At 48.1% G+C, this 17,312-nt stretch overlaps 1 protein-coding gene across 2 annotated transcripts in view; it reads right to left on the bottom strand.

Annotated features, from left to right (window-relative positions):
• Nucleotides 1-12,806: 12,806 nt before the first annotated feature.
• RASSF5 (Ras association domain family member 5) overlaps nt 12,807-17,312 on the bottom strand; it is a 78,034-nt gene continuing 73,528 nt past the window's right edge. For both annotated transcript variants that reach the window (XM_081947191.1, XM_081947192.1), the window contains 2 exons: nt 16,713-16,828; nt 12,807-15,503 (listed from right to left, as the gene is read on the bottom strand). In XM_081947191.1, the coding sequence (XP_081803317.1) occupies nt 15,351-15,503; nt 16,713-16,828 (269 nt within the window). In that variant the 3' untranslated portion in view covers nt 12,807-15,350. The remainder of the gene's footprint in view (nt 15,504-16,712; nt 16,829-17,312) is intronic.

The following is a 17,312-nucleotide window of genomic DNA, read 5'->3' as shown; positions in this document are numbered from 1 at the left end:
AATATTTTTATTGCGTGATAGCGTGATAGGACACATAAGGAATTTGTCTCCAGTGCATAAGCTGTCAATGTACATACAAACAACACAGTGGTAAGTCATAGATCATAAATCATACGATACAGTCATAAATCATAAGATACAAACAACTGATAAATCATAAGATAACAATGGGAGAAGGTAATAGGAAAGATGAGAAGAACTTTGCTGCAAGGAAAACTGAAAAGGATGAGTCAAAAAAAGACCAAGATGGACAACTTTTTCAGTGAAAAGGTGACAGTTAATTTTTAAAAGTTGATGGCTGCAAATAGATGGAATCCCATCAGGTAAATAAATAGGGATATTTTTTTAAAAAACTAATCAGGAAATTTTCTTTTTTTGAATTGTGAAATGAGCTTTCACAATAGTTATGTGTTCTCCATAGTGAGGGGAGGAGTATCCAGGATGGGTTGACCTTGTCCTCTCTTGATTGGACTGAGTCAGATAAGTTCGTTTAGCCATGCCTTGGCCACCAGGCTCCACCCAGTTATCGACTCAGTCCATCAACGGACGGCTGTGTTCATCCTGAGATTCTGAAGAAACTTAAAGGAAAAATTTTAAATTGCTGCAAAAGCGATCGAAATTGCCTCCACGCTGCCTGATCAATCACTAGAGGCTGAGGAAACCCCCAGCGGGGGTAGAAAGCCCATGCAGCAACTGCTAAGGCAGCGCGCAGCCCAGGTCACAGAGTGAGACCCAGGGCACTAAGTGAGGACTCTCACCAAAGACAGGCAATCAAGCTCCGCAGAGGCCTCTGCAGCAAGGGCAACGCCCAAGGAGGCTCTAAGGGCGCCGGAGCACTCCACCGCTCCCCTCAGGGGTTGAGCGACAAACTGCAGCATTTTAAAATGCCCCGGAGTGCCCGCCTTGGCAGCTATCGCCAAAGAACAAGGTGATAGCCGGAGAAGCTCAGAAAGAGCTATGGGAGGCAGGGGGAGGCGAGAGAGAGCCCCCAGCGGCAGCGGAAGGCGTGCAACACCCTGCAAAGGCATAAGCTGCTTCAACGTGCTCCCAGGAAGAGGGTTTTTTTTGAATTTGGAGCCGGGAGCCATTTTGAAACCACATGGTCCAAGATGGCGGCCCCCAGCAGCTTAGAGGAGGCCGGCAGGAGCCAAGCACTCAGCCCTGCAGCCAGCAACCCCACCGGAGGCACTGAGGAATAATAATAATAATAATAATAATAATAATAATAATAATAATAATAATAATAATAATAATAATAATAATAATAATAATAATAATAATAATAATAATAACAACAACAACAACAATAACAATAATAATAATAATAATTTTATTTGTTAGCCGCAACCCTCTCCCGAAGGACTCGGGGCGGCGTACAATCAAAACAAATAAAATACAGATAATGACAAACATACATACATAAAACAAGGACATATACATGTGCATGGAGGAGGTAGACTAATGAGTGAAAACAATTAAAAAACACAATTTAAAATCCCATTGAATAAAATTACCGAATTAAAAAACCCGTCAGGAGCGTTATGAAGTTATGGTTGACCCAGGCCAGCTATTTGGAATAGGTGGGTCTTGAGCTTTACACGGAAGGAGCGGAGGTCAGTGGTGGTCCTAATATCCGGAGGGAGGTCATTCCACAGGGCTGGGCCCCTCGGCACTGTCTGGTGGACGGCACCTGGAGAAATCCCTCTCTGTGCGAGCGGATGGGTCGTAGGGATGTATGGGGCAGAATACGATCCCGCAGGTAACTAGGTCCTGAGCCATGGAGCGCTTTAAAGATCGTAATCAAGACCTTGAAACGCACCCGATAGACCACAGGAAGCCAGTGCAGCTCGCGCAGGAGAGGTGTCACATGGGAGTACCTAGTACTCCCCATAATCACCCGCGCGGCCGCATTCTGGACCAACTGCAGTCTCCGAGTGCATTTCAAGGGAAGCCCCATGTAGAGAGCGTTGCAGTAGTCCAGGCGAGACGTCACCAGCGCATGAGTGACTGTGCGTAAGGCGTCCCGGTCCAATAGGGGGCACAATTGGCGCACCAGGCGAACCTGGTGGAACGCCCCCCCTGGCCACGGCTGTCACATGGTCATCCATGGACAGCCTGGCATCCAGGAGGACGCCCAAATTGTGCGCCCGCTCCACGGGGGCGAGTTGAATGCCCCCAATGGCCAGAGATGGGATTAACTGGTTGAACCGGGGGGCCGGAACCCACAGCCACTCCGTCTTGGAAAGGTTGAGCTTGAGTCGGTTGTCATCCATCCAGACCCGTACGGCTTCCACACACCGGGACATCACTTCGACGGCCTCGTTGGGGTGGTTCGGGGTGGAGATGTACAGCTGAGTATCATCAGCGTACAGATGATATCCCACCCCGAAACCACGGATGATCTCGCCCAGCGGCTTCATGTATGTGTTGAACAGGAGTGGCGAGAGGACCGACCCTGTGGCACCCCACAAGTAAGGGGGCTTAGGGTCGACCTCTGCTCCCCTGCCAACACACGTTGCGTCCGGCCAGAAAGGTAGGAGCCGAACCACCGCAAAACGGTGCCCCGGACCCCCAACCCCTCCAGTCGGTGCAACAGATACCATGGTCGATGGTATCAAAAGCTGCCGAGAGGTCTAATAGGACCAGGATAGAGGAACAACCCCTATCTCTGGCCCTCCAGAGATCATCAACCAACGCGACCAAGGCCGTCTCTGTGCTGTGCCCGGGGCGAAAGCCGGACTGGCGCGGGTCTAGATAATCATTCTCCTCCAGATGTCGTGGGAACTGAGAAGCCACCACACTCTCTACAACCTTCGCCAGAAAGGGAAGGTTGGAGACAGGACGATAATTGGCCAGCTCCGTAGGGTCCAGGGAAGGCTTCTTGAGCAAGGGCCTCACCACCGCCTCTTTCAAGGCGGCCGGAAGAGACCCCTCACCCAACGAAGCGTTCACTAGGCCCAGGAGCCAGTCGCTTGTAACCTCCCAGGATGCCAGTACAAGCCAGGAGGGACACGGGTCCAGTAAACATGTGGTAGGTCGCAGTTGTCCATGCAATCTGTCCAAATCCTTGATGACAACCAAGTCAAACTCCTCCCAGAAAGGTTTCTCAAGACTCGCCACGGACGTCTCCACTGGGCTGCTGAAGGGGACCCAATCCTTCCGGATTTGAGCGACTTTATCCTGCAGATATTTCCCAAATTCCTCTGCCCTACCCTGTAAAGGGGCCTCCCGCGGCCTCTGAAACAGGAGGGAGCGGGACACCCGAAACAGGGCGGCAGGGCGGTTCTCTGCGGATGCAATGAGAGCGGCGCAATATTGGCGTTTGACCGTTCTCAATGCCACTAGGTACGTCCTTAAATGGGCTCGTACCTGTGCTCGGTCAAATTCGGATCGGGAGGATCTCCAACGACTCTCTAGGCATCTCTTGCGGCGCTTCATCACCCTTAGCTCCTCGGTGAACCAAGGAGCCAGGGTGGATCGTTGCCGCCGGAGAGGCCGCAAAGGCGCCACCCGGTTCAAGGCCCCGGTAGTCGCATTGTTCCACGCGGCCACCAGGTCCTCTACCCGAGGGCGGGTCAGGACTACAGGAGGTGGCCCAAGCTCCGTTTGGAACCTATCTGGTTCCATCAGGCGCCTGGGGCGGAACCATCTCGTGCTTTCCGGTTCCGCCTCCCCGCAGCGGGGGGTAGCACCAGGGAAGTCAAGTCGGAGGAGTGAGTGATCTGACCATGACAGAGGAGTGATGGTTAAGTTCACTCCTCCCAGATCACTCAACCACTGGCCAGAGACAAAAACAAGGTCCAAGGTGTGACCTCCGTCGTGTGTCGGGCCCTGAATCAATTGAGTCAGGTCCATGGCTATCATGGAAGCCATGAACTCCCAAACCCCCTCTGATGCTTCTCCCACCGATGGCAGGTTAAAATCCCCCATCACTAGAAGTTTGGGGGTCTCAACCGCCACCGATGCGATCAGCTCGAGGAGCTCAGGCAGGGTCGCTGATGTATGGCGGGGAGCCAGGTATACTATCAGCAGGCCCAACTGCCTCCCTGGGCCCCATTTCACAACAAGGGATTCACACCCGGACGTCTGTGGTACAGTGGACTCCCTCGGCTCTAAGTCCTCCTGGATAATCACAGCTACCCCACCGCCCCTTCCCCGGGCCCGGGGCTGGTGAAATGCTTGGTAACCTGGTGGGCACATTTCCACGAGGGGTAAACCTCCCTCGTGGCCCAACCAGGTCTCCGTTATTCCCGCGAGGTCCGGCTGCCCCTCCAAAATTAGATCATGAATGAGGGGGGCCTTATTGACAACGGACCTCTCATTGCATAACAGCAGCCTCAGGCCCTGGGCCTGCAGATCCTGACCACCTAGAACGCGGGGGTTGGTACAAGCGACCGGGTGTAACCAGCACTCACGGTCTCCCAACCGACTGCGAGTTGTTAGTCTGTCCTCGTATCTGCCCCTCCCTACGACTGTTGGAATCAAGGAGCCCCGTATGGGAATGATATCCTCCCCCCCCTCCTCCTCTCCGCTCCTTCTGCTCATGACCCCACCTGGTGACCTGGCTCTGTCATCGCTCCTGATCTGAACCACCCGCCCCCCAACCCCTAAACCCCTAAAAGTATTTAAAAAACATTTAACTAAAAACCCCCTAAGTCTCCGCTTCCTCCACCTCTTGAGATTAATAAATCCATCATTAAGGTGGGCCCTTGAAAGGGTGGAGGGCCACACCTGCGAGAGGGGGGACTCCCGCAGTAGGATTAGGTCTAACCTTGAATACATATGTTATTAAAAATTCATCAGGGCCTAGGCTATGTGCTGAGGATGTTCTGGCCAATAAGCCATAGTCCAATAAAATTGAAAAAGCCGGGTTCCGGTGCGAAGAAAATTGTCCAGTCCTAGATGAGGGGGGGGGGTAGTGATGGTAGTAATCTGGTCAGGTGCCAGTCAATAAGTGGGGGCTGATGGGTGGTCAATGATGGATGGCGAGGGATAGTTGGATTATTGCTTGGTAATGGGCTAGGGGCAGATGGTCAATCAGACGAAGATAGGAGCCCTTAAAAAGGTTAGAAATAATCTCGGAGGCATCAGCCAAGGGCGGGGGAGGCAAGGCAAAGGCAAAAGGAAGCATATCTCCACCAAGGGGGCTAAAGAGGCTGGCTGTGGATCCAAACCCCCGAAGTATAACTCCAAGTATGAAAGGCAGAGGGACCAAGCCTTGGAGCACATTTGCCATAAGGCCAGCAACAGGAAAAAAAAAACCCCTAGCCTGGAACCTGAGGGAAGATTACCAGGTTTCACCTGGCAGGGCTGCAGAAGGGGGACTCCTCCCTCCAGGTGAGGATTCCCTTCAACACCTCGGGCTTTGTCATCCTGTGTTCCGGCAACCTTGCTATCACGATTTATGCAAGCCCTATTCAATCCTTTTCTGAGTGCCTGACTATCCGGAGAGGCTCAGATCGCTGCTGAGGCTTCCCATTAAAAAACGGTCTTCCCTTTAAGGAAAAACTTTCCCTTTAAGGAAGAGAATGGAAAGCAGCTGGAGGAGGGGGCAGCAAGGCTCTCAGTGAGCTGCTGTTAACAGTAGGAGGCCACAGGAGAGAGCACGGCAGCTCTTAGTAGCACAAGCCGCTTTTCAAAGCTCTGACTGGCAGCTCTTAGTAGCACAAGCCGCTTTTTCAAAGCCCTGACCGGCAGGGCTGTTGTATTTGCCGCGCAGCATCATTTGAAAAGAAGGGGTAGGAGAGTCCCCACGTGGCGGACTCCTGCAGCTCAGAGGACACAGGCAGGAATCTAGTCCTCGCTTCTAAAGCTGGCCCCACTGAAGGGGCAGAAGAGCCTCCAATCATGTTAGAGATTACCCCTGAAGGTCCATCCAAGGGTGGGGGCGGCAAGGAAAAGAGCAAAATGAAGCACATCTCCTCCAGGGCGGCAAAAGAGGCAAGTTCCGGTTCCAAGCCTCCCAAACCTGCCTCTAAATATGAAAGGCAGAGGCATAAAGCCCTAGGGCGCATCTGCCATAAGGCCATCAGCAAGAAGGCTTCCCCTGATCTGGAGCCTGATGCGATCACAGAGGAAGATCCCTCCCAGCAAGTGAGGATTCCCATTGATACCTCAGGCATCTGGGGCTCTATCCAGGGATGGCAGTCACACTCACTACGGGGCATTCTCCTCAAGCCTCCCTTTTACCTCTGCAGGCATGGGCGTGGGGCAACCACCCAAGCAGAACAGTATAAAGATGAGGTTGTTTTGAGCTCCCCTCGAGTAAAAGGAACATTGAAGTTGAATCCCAAACTCTGTTTGCAGTCTAACTGAAATCAGCTGCCGGAATTTCCCCCACTCCCCTCTTGGAGCAAAGAGGAACATCCTGTTTCAGTGAGAAAGGCTGATTATCTCTCCCGAGATGAAGGACTCTAGTGAAATGTGTTAAAAAGGGGCCAAGAGTTGCATGAGAAATGCAGCGTCTACCACCTAGCTCCGTGATGGCAAACCTATGGCACACGTGCCACAAGTGGCACGCAGAGCCATTTGTCAAAGCACGCGAGACGCTGCCCTGTCAGCTGGCAGCGTGCATGCACGCGCTGGCCAGCTGAGTTCACCTTTTTAAAAGCTATTTTTCGCCTTCACCAGGCTCCAGAGGCTTTATAGGAGCCTGGGGAGGGCGAAAAGAGCCTCCCCCGCCCCCCAGAGGCTTCCGGGACCATCCTTGAAGCCTTCAGAACGCTTAAAACCACCCTCCGAGCAATCCGGAAGTGACTTCCGGGTTGCTCGGAGGGTCGTTTTAAGCATTCCGAAGGCTTCAGGGACCATCCGAGGCTTCCCTGATGCCCTCGGAGCGCTTAAAACGACCCTCCGAGCTGGAGGGTGGTTTTAAGCGCTCCGAAGGCTTCAGGGACCGTCTGAGGCTTCCGTGATGCCTTCGGAGCGGTTAAAACGACCCTCCGAGCAACCCGGAAGTCACTTCCGGTTTGCTCGGAGGGTGGTTTTAAGCATTCCGAAGGCTTCAGGAACCGTCCGAGGCTTCCCTGATGCCTTCGGAGCGCTTAAAATGACCCTCCGAGCTGGAGGGTGGTTTTAAGCGCTCCGAAGGCTTCAGGGACCGTCCGAGGCTGGGGTTGCTTTATCATGCAATTCCTGGATCCCTCCACCTGGAGCTCAATTAGATGGAAACAAGGTCGATCTTGCTTTCAAACAAGGAGAGAGATGAAATATGCTTTTCTAACTTTGCAGGATCTGCTTTCTTAGTGTATCAGAGAACAACAAAACCAGGCTCTTCAGAGCAGATTGAATCAGCTAGGTAAGTGATGGCGAACCTTTTTTGGCTCGCGTGCCACAAGTGGGGGCAGCGCAGGGGGGTTGAGTGCGGGTGTGCCGTACCCATAATGCAACGCGCGACCACCCCAGTCCGCATGCGTGCAAAACGCGCGACCACCCCCCATTTTTACATGGTTTTTTTTGCCCTCCCCAGGCTCCAGGGGCTTTATAGGAGCCTGGGGAGGGTGAAAAGAGCCTCCCCGACCCCCTGGAGGCCCTCTGGAGGCTTCAGGGACTGTCCAGATGCTTCCCTGATGCCTTCAGAGCGCTTAAAACGACCCTCCGAGCAACCCAGAAGTCACTTGGGGGGGTGGTCGCGCGTTTTGCACGCATGCGGACTGGGGTGGTCGCGCGTTGCATTATGGGTGCGGCACACCCGCACTCAACCCCCCTGCGCTGCCCCCACTTGTGGCACGCGAGCCAAAAAAGGTTCGCCATCACTGACCTAGCTGATTCAATCTGCTCTGAAGAGCCTGGTTTTGTTGTTCTCTGATACACTGAGAAAGCAGATCCTGCAAAGTTAGAAAAGCATATTTCATCTCTCTCCTTGTTTGAAAGCAAGATCGACCTTGTTTCCATCTAATTGAGCTCCAGGTGGAGGGATCCAGGAATTGCATGATAAAGCAACCCCACCCTTTCCCAACCTATATAATCTGATCTGCTGTTGTGTTTGGCCTTAACAAAGAAAGAGAAACCTGATGCAGATTCCAAGCCTTACTCCTTAAGTGGTTGTAAAAGCCTTCCACTTTTGTAAAAGGGAAAAGATCTCCATGGAAACGAAACTTGAATGAAAAAGAGGTCAGCTAGCCCAGACCCGATCTCCCAAATCCTTTCAACTTTAATGATAAGTTGTCCTGAAAACGAGGGGCAATAAAGAGGCCCCAACCATCCCAACATCAGCTTACCTTGTGTGTGCAAAGTCTTCGGGCAGCCAAGGGGCCAAAAGGCAGGTGCAGTTCAGCTGAAGAGATTGTTATTCTCTTGTTGATTAGTTACTATTGTTTATGAATTATTTGGGAAGGGCTCAACCCTTATAGAAGGTACCAAGCTAGCCAGGTCCAAGACGGGTTCCGAGTTCGGGTAAAGACCCTTAAGAATTCCAAAAACTGGAGATTCAGCTTGACAACCTAACCAGCAGAATAGCCTTGGCAACTAGAGCCGAGGTGGCACAGGGGTTAGAGTGCAGTACTGCAGGCTACTTCAGCTGACAGTTAACTGCAGTTTGGCAGTTCAAATCTCACTGGCTCAAGATTGACTCAGCCTTCCATCCTTTGACAGCAAAGAAGGCGTCATTACCAATCACTCCAAACAGTAGGCACAAACAGCGCCCTCTAGTAGCTCCTCTACAAACTGTAATCCAGTATTTCAGGCCAACACTTGCAACGCCTAGTGGCCAACAAGTGATGTGCACCTGCATCTACAAGCATTGCATTGCACCCTAGTGGCCAACCCATGAACTGCGCCTGCATCTCCAAAGCCCTGCAACGCACTCTAGTGGCTGACCAGTGAACTGCGTCTGCATCTTAAAAGTTTTGCAACGCATTCTAGTGGCTGACACATGAACCGTTCCTGCATTTGCAAAGTCTGGCAGCACACTCTAGAGGCTGACAAGTGAACTGCGCCTACATCTACAAAGCCCTGCAATGCACTCCAGTGGCTGACCAGTGAACTGCGTCTGCATCTACAAAGTCTTGCAACGCACCCCAGTGGCCGACAAGTGAATTGAACTCAAAGAATTCATAATACATTCAAGAAATTTTCTGAGCCAATCCTAGTCATAGAATCATAACACCCTTCTAGTTATGACAAACGGTCAGACAAGCCAGTCCCCATGCCTAAACGCACTACAAACTCAGAAGTGGATGTCCAACTATGAAAAAACGCAGAAGCACCTCAGATAGCCTATGACCTAAGACAGCATTAGCTGAGGGCAGAACATATAGCAGGGGTGGACAACATCAGAGCCGACTGGCTCAGCCGGACTGAGGTGGACAATTCGGAGTGGAAGCTGCAGCCAGCAATCTTCGGGGAGCTGACAGAGCACTTCGGACACCCGGAGGTCGACCTATTCGCCACCCCTCTCAATGCCCAGCTCCTGAGGTTTTACTCCAGGTACCGGACACGAGGGGCGGAGGGGATACACGCTCTCCACTGCCCTTGGCCCGGGGGCTCCTCTATGCTTATCCACCCTTACCCCTGATCCCCAGGATCATACAAAAGAAAATCTTGTGGGAGGGGGCGAAGGGGTACTAATTGCCCCCCACTGGCCTTGAAGGCCTTGGTTTGCCGATCTCTAATCCCTCTCGGTGGATAGGCCCTGGAGGATTCCCCAGGAGAGGATCTCCCTCAGTCAGGGGTCGCTGGAACACCTGGACCCTCAGTGGCTCCAGTTGACCGCTTGGCGCTTGAGCGGAGCATCCTGAGGGAAGATCACTTCTCCCCCCAGGGTTATACAGACTATCCAGGCAGCTCACAGACCCTCCACGGAGCGCATTTACGGCGATACAGGGCGGTCTTTTTCTACAGGGTGCATCTCTAGGGGCCATGATCCGGTCCGCGCCACTGTTGCACAAGTTCTGGACTTCCGTCAGGCGGGGCTGGACAGAGGGTTGGCTCCCAACACGATTAGGAGACAGGTCTTGGCCATTTCATCGGTACTCCTGTGTAGTAAATATCAGACACGGACTCACTATCTGATGGTCAAGCGGTTCCTCAAGGGGGCCTTCAATCTTAAACCGCCCATGATGCACAGGTACCCTTCCTGGGACTTACACAAGGTGTTGGACGCTCTGACAGGCCCTCCGTTTGAACCATTACGTACTGTCTCTCTGAAGTTCCTGACACTTAAGGTGGCTTTTTTGGTGGCCATCACCTCCGCCAAGAGGATATCTAAACTGCAGGCTCTGTCTACCAGGGAAGATCTCTGCGTGCTCCACCAGTGCAGGGTAGTGCTAAGGTTGGACCCTCCTTCATACCCAAGGTGTGCTCTTGCTTCCATCGCTCGCAGGAGCTGATATTGCCCAATTTCTGCCCGGACCCTTCTCACCCATTAGAGAGGAAGTGGCACACCTTGGACGTGAGGAGGGCTCTGAGGATTTACCTCAGAAGAACTAGGCCGAACAGGAAGTTGGAAGCCCTATTTGTTTCCTTCCAGCCAGGGTCCCTGGGAACAAGGTGACTTCCACCACTATAGGCAGGTGGTTAACAACCTGTATTGCTTCTGCCTATCAGGCACGGGGTCTGCAAACAGCGGGCTCTATCACAACACATTCTACATGAAGCACAGCCACTTCGGCGGCCTAGACCATGCAGGCCTCACCATCTGAGATCTGTAGGGCAGCCACTGGTCTTAACCCTCACCATTCGCGAGGAATTACAAGTTGGACTCCTTTGCTTCTGCGAAAGCCTCATTCAGATGTAGGGTATTGTAGGCTGTTCACAAGGCGGGGGAGAGATCACACCAGGCATATACTCAAATGTGTAACCCTCCTTAGGGACGTGTAGGCTTTGGTACGTCCCATCCTGGATACTCCTCCTCTCACTATGAAGAAAGGGTGTTGATACTTACTTGATACGTCTCTTCTCATAGGGGGGAGGAATATCCAGCCCCTCCCTGATATGGGTATGTTACAAAATTGTTATGTTTGTTGAACTGTTCTGTTGAAGTAATAAATAAAGGTTTGAAACTAAAATAAAGTCTAGAATGGATGACACAGCGAGTTGGATAGAGTTCTTCGCCGATAACTGGGTGGAGCCTGGTGACCAAGGCATGGCTAAAAGAGCTTATCAGACTCAGTCCAATCAAGAGAGGACAAGGTCAACCATCCTGGATACTCCTCCCCCACTATGAGAAGAGGCATATCAGGTAAGTATCAATGCCCTTTTTCGAACTCAGCCAGGTTTTTAGAGGTTATAGATTGAAGAGCTATCAAGAACTGCAAAGAGTGTTGTCAGAGAGTGCAAAAATGCCCCTTGGCTTAAAACATTCATTAGATTTATATCCCGTGGTTCCTCTAGGTCCATGATGGTGAACCTGTGACACACAGAGCCCTCTGTGGGCACGCCAGCCATTGCCCCAGCCCAGCTCCACCACTCATATGTATACACCTCCCACTGGCCAGTTGGTCTTTGGGTGTCTGCCGCACATGCGTGGGAAGTGGGTCACATTTGGGAGATGTGCATGCACGGGGGCATGGTGCATGCGCAGGGGGTGCTCGCATTGCATTTTGGGGGTTTACGCATGTGCCCCCCATACCGTTTTGGGCCTGGAAGGCCGCCTGCACCAGCCTGGGAGTCAAAAATGGGCAGGGGAACAGGGCCCATGCGTGGGGGATGCTTGCACTTGCACTAGGGCGATGATGAACCTTTTTTGGCTCGCGTGCCACAAGTAGGGGGAGCGCAGGGGGGTCATGTGCGGGCGGGCCACACCCATAATGCAACGTGCGACCCCCCAGTGCGCATGCACGCACAACGCGCGACCCCCCCATTTTTACATGCTTTTTTCACCCTCCCCAGGGTCCAGAGGCTTTATAGGAGCCTGGGGAAGGTGAAAAGAGCCTCCCCCGCCCCCTGGAGGCCCTCCGGAGGCTTCAGGGACCGTCCGGAGGCTTCCCTGAAGCCTTCGGAACGCTTAAAACGACCCTCCGATCAAACCGGAAGTCACGGGGGAGACTCTTTTTGCCCTCCCCAGGCTCCTATAAAGCCTCTGGAGCCTGGGGGGGGGGGCGAAAAATGGCTTTTAAAAAGGTGAACTCAGCTGGCCAGCGCGTGCATGCGCGCTGGCCAGCTCTCAGGGCAGCGCCTCGCATGCCCTGACAAATGGTTCCGTGTGTCACTTGTGGCACGCGTGCCATAGGTTCGCCATCATGGCGCTAGGGGGTGCTCGCATACATGCTTTGGGCACTTAGCACCAAAAAGGTTAGCCATCACTGCTCTAGGTACTCAAGCTGTTCCCCACAAGAGCTGGGAAGTATCTAAACCTGAGAGTGTGTGATTGGCCTGGCTTCCATGATGACGGTGGATTTGAAATTGGATCTTCCCAATTCAGCACTTTAACTGAATCATACCAGCTTTTAGACCATTATTTTTTCTCTCTTTCCTACATGGCTACGAAATAGCTCTGCGGAATAACTCTTGACCAACCTGCAGTGGCTGAAGTATGAACTCAAATGGAGTGCAGAGTGTACATTGATGTTGATCTAAATTGTGTGATTTATTGGAATGTGTTTCCTGCTCATACAGAGGTAGATGAAATGCTGAACATATAGGATAAATCAAAAGGAAATGGTATCAAATAGATAAGCTGCATAGAAAAATAAAGTCTAAAAGATTTCTGTTGGTAATCACACTGGGAAACAGGAAGTTCAAGATCCTTTGCCTATTAGGAATAGTGAGTCAGTGAGGTAGAAAATAACATCTCTGTTAAAATTAAAACATAATAACGTGTGTAATGTTAAGTGAACAACATAAAAGAGTTAAGAGGGAAGAACTCATTCTTTATATCAGATATCCTTTATTTTTAATAGTTTCTTACACAGTTTGCATCATATAACCAAATTGAGAAAGAACTTAAAAAAAAGTCAGGTGGTGACATTTAAAAAAGTTACAGGGCTGAAACAGTAGTAAAAATAAGTTACAGCATTGCAAAAATGTATTGACTTTGCCCACATAAACACTTTCACTAATTCCATTCTATACAGACTATAAATGTGTTTGTAGCTGACCATTCTGAACAAAAATAGACACACACACACACACAGATGCAAGCAACATAATATACTAAACAAAGGCACTGCTAGCAGTAGTCTGCGCTTTTTAAGTAGGGGCCTCCACGCCTAAGGCTTCTGTTCTACCACAGATCAAATGGCTCTGCATTCTCTCCCAATCTAAGCTTCATCTTCTTTTTCCTCAGCTTAATGCCCCTAGCTCTATAATATTTTAAAAAAACAACAACCACCTGTCTATATACAGGAGGCTTAGTCAGCAGCATTAACATCAATTGCATAAGAAGCCATGCCTTCTATAGAAATGTTCAAGACATGCCAAAGGGAAGAGCAGGAACACAGTTTTCCTCCCTCTTTGATGAAAATAAAACAGAATATATAATATCCCTCTTGGAGAGAAGATCTTTAATGACTTAACAAAACTGGCTTCACTCTTCCTTTTCTCAACTATGCAGACATGAAAAACTCCTGGGGTTTCACATTTTTTGTTTCATTAACCATTTCTACAGTCCTGAGGAAGTTTGTGTGTAGCTTTGCTTCAGCGTGAACTAGTTCAATTTGCTCCTTGCTTTTCCGGTTTCATTAATTTCTTTTAATTGCAAGGTGTAATACATAACTCTATACATAACCCTGCAATGCCAGAACTGGAAATATCTTTTTCCCTTCATATGCTCCCATATGCTTAAAGAATCTTCAAAGAAAGCTTGTCAGGTTCTGACAACAGATAAACTCTTGGCCTAATAAAATCAGAGTCTTGGTACTGGCTTAATTATCAAATTATTGTAAGAAAAATGATCTTGTTTGTTTTAAACAACAGGCTAGTATTTGCAAAGCAAGGAAAGGGAGCCTCGAGTTTGCTCAGTCAGCCGAGTCAAGAGTTACACGCTGGATTAAGTGCATGCTTAAGCTAGCCCTTAAAGGGGAAATACATAAAACCTAGTTTGACTCAATGAACTCTTGTTGAAACTACACACAGAAAAGGGCGGGGAAGGAGAAAAAGAGAATCATTTGTCTCACCCAACCTTATAAACAGGAGAACAATGCCTCATATCCTACATCATCTAGCAAACTGCAGCCAGTCATACCAGCTGCTCCAATGCGAGACAATCCAATACATTTGTAAGCTGTGCCTGACTACCCCAAAGTTGCCACATATATTCCCAATTTATCCCTCCCTATTGTAAATGTGTGCATAATTCAGAGTCGGGTTCCAAATACAGGAGATCATCTTTCAGAAGTTGTTCCCATGCACCGACAACTACATCAGAAGCATTCAGTCAAAGAGGAAATTCTATATAACTATAAGAATTGAGATAACAATGCCCATGTTTTCAAATGCATTTCCCATTTCTTCTGTTGTCACATTTACTTTTTATTTCTCCAGTTCAGGTTTCCAAAACAAATGAAGCAGCCAGCTATTTGGAACTTACACCTTTAATCAGGTGACATGACCCTGCAAAGTGAAAGAGCCAGTAAGCTGAGCAGTTGCAAATTGCAACTCATTTTCTACTATATGAGTATCAATAGCACCCAAGATTATTTCCTTTCAGAGGCTTCACATAAATTCTAGGATAACATGTGACTAATGCTTCCAACATATATTAATAAAGGTAAATATAACAATCAGCTGCCAAAGCCTTCAGAACTTGTTCCACATTAGGGCAAAAGAGGTTCCAACAGAAGGGCTATGCTACACCCTATTTATATCAGAATCCTAAAATCAAAGAGATTTTTTCCCCTCCCAGAAATGTACTCTTTCTCGTGTCCAGAGCCATTCCTGAAGTCATTCCAATATTCTGCCACTTCCTTGGCAATTGTTCAGTTCGCTTTTCTTGTGCAACAATACGTTTGGCATTTTTTAATAATGTGTCTCACTTATTTCAGACTAAGGTTCTTCTGTTTGTCGATGGTTATGTGGATGAGTTGACCACAGAGAACACATTTACTAGACATGTCTACTGCACATAACACAAATCCACAGGTGAGGTATCAGGATGGCAGGAAGGGGAGATAGCCATTTCAGTCCAGCCTTAACATGTGTACAATAAACCAACCAATAAAGTAGACATTCAGCATCTTTGCAGAGTTTCCAGGCAGTACGACCAAGGAGAAGGAAAAGCAGCCACCGCTTCTGGTACTAGAGGGTCAGTTTCCCTTTCTGTAACTACCAGTTCTAAGCAAAGCTTGGATTACAACCAAACTGAAAAGTGTCCTGAGAAAGAAAAAGTTGTTGTTCGGTTTTGTTTTTATTTTAAATATATTTCATTATTTATTTAGACTCTAAAATTGAGTTTTTTTGCTATCCATACTTGGTTATCCAGGCTTCCCATTGGCTTCTTTCAAGGCCTCTTGCAGTCTTTGTTTAAACTTGCTGTATCTTTTTTGCACTTGCTGGATTTTGTCTTTTTCTTCTCTTTCTAGTATTACTAGAAAATTCTGTAGCTCTGGAATAGAGAAGTTGTCCCACTAAAGAAGTAAACAGACAGAGAGGCTTTAAATTGGCGGGTGGGCGGGAGCAGGGAGAGAATACGCTATTGTAACCTGTGAAAAATGTCAGTTGTAACAAGTTTAATTTGCCAGAAGAAAACCCCATCCCAAAATAATGAATCCTTTGTAATCTTATTTTCCCTCAAGCCATGAGCTTGCTACTATGAAACTATCAGGGTAAATAAGAGAAACTACCTGTAGGAAAGATTATACATGATTTTCTAACTTTCAATCACAAAAAGGCCCATGTCTGCCAAGGGTGATTTTCTAGAATATAGTTACTTGTTTTGTCATTATTTTGGGCTGAAATTCAAAGAAGGTTGGGCAGACAGCTGGGTTCTAGTTCATAACTGATATTGAAAATTGAAAAATTTACCTGCTGGATACTTAACAGTTAAAATGATTTGATACTTTAAAAAAAATAAAAATAAAGTTTGAGCCCTCTGTCTCTTGCACACTGGAATTGTGGGAGGATGTCAGTTGACATACTCCCTGAGAGACAGATGGCAGCAAGATAAATTACCAAGCTATTACTATGAGTAAAAGCTGAGGACATTATCTATAAACCCAGAGGGTTTATCAGAAAGAAAGTTGATTTCATTCATCATCAAGCCATGCTATTACAATTACCTTGAAAGAAATTCTCCTTTAGGAACTTCCAAACAATTCAAATTTTAAGGAATGCATCTTGAACTATTATTTCCAAGATTTGGAAGACTGGCTTATTTTTAGTTTGGAAATCATTCCTATGACTCAGAGCTTGGTCCTTTATTTCTTAGTCCTGTACTTCTGAAGCACAGAAGAATGTCTTCATTGGTGCCTGGTTAATCTGTGTTCTGAAGCCTGAACATTTATACATAGGTGGATTTTAAACACCAGGACTCTGCAGGAAGGTTATTTTGTCCTGTATAATTAAACTTTATTAATCATGTTAAAAATTTTAAAAAGTAATTCCATGAGGTATGAAATGCCCTTTGTTTCTGTATTTGTTTCAATATTATATTTATTCTAGAGCACAAGTATCTAATTATGTTTATTATAAGAACTATTAAGATGGAACAGCTGCTTTTCCACCCACTCAGTTGTTCTTCTATAGATTCAAATCACTGGTTGTGTAACGTGGTTCTATTTTTGTGCGTCTTTGCGAGTTAGGCATAACAACAAAAACTATACAGCAATCAGACCTACCTCAACTTCTCCCGTTTCATTTTCCTTCAACACAAAATTCAGAATATCTGTGTCAGGGCCCGCTAGGAGCCGAAGGAACAAAGGACATTCTGTGACTGGAAGCTTCTGGGAAAGAACTGCAAAAGATGAGGCAACAAAAATCACTTAGGATCTTTTAAGTGAAAAGAAAAGGCAAATTTCTTCAGGTTTGCACATGTAATTATAGCCAGGCCTATGAACAGATCCACTAGGAGAATGAATAGAAAAGGCTGAAACTGCTGCTCATTAAAGATCTTCAGCTCTTCCTTCCTTTACAGCAATTTCAAACATTTATTGTTCATTCTTCAAAACTGGACATGAACACCTACTGTTTATCCTTATGGAAAGCCATTACAGGGAAGAAAACAACTCTAGGTTAAAGAATTGCAGAGAGGTATAAAGTGGAGAACCATGAGGTTCAATCATCAGTCCTGTATTCTTTTTTTTTAACAGGAGGAAGAGAGGGAAGGAATACTTACTAATATACAGATAACACAAACAAAAAAACAGAAATAAGATTTAAATTGATATTTATAGGTTAGAGAAGTGAACAGATAATAACCACATTTGAATTAATGGCAA

Source organism: Natrix helvetica, assembly GCF_964273705.1.
Source record: "Natrix helvetica genome assembly, chromosome: 3".
In the NCBI taxonomy this organism is placed as follows: Eukaryota; Metazoa; Chordata; class Lepidosauria; order Squamata; family Natricidae; genus Natrix; species Natrix helvetica.
Note: the sequence above shows the minus strand (reverse complement) of the source record. Positions and strands in the feature narration are given on the sequence as shown.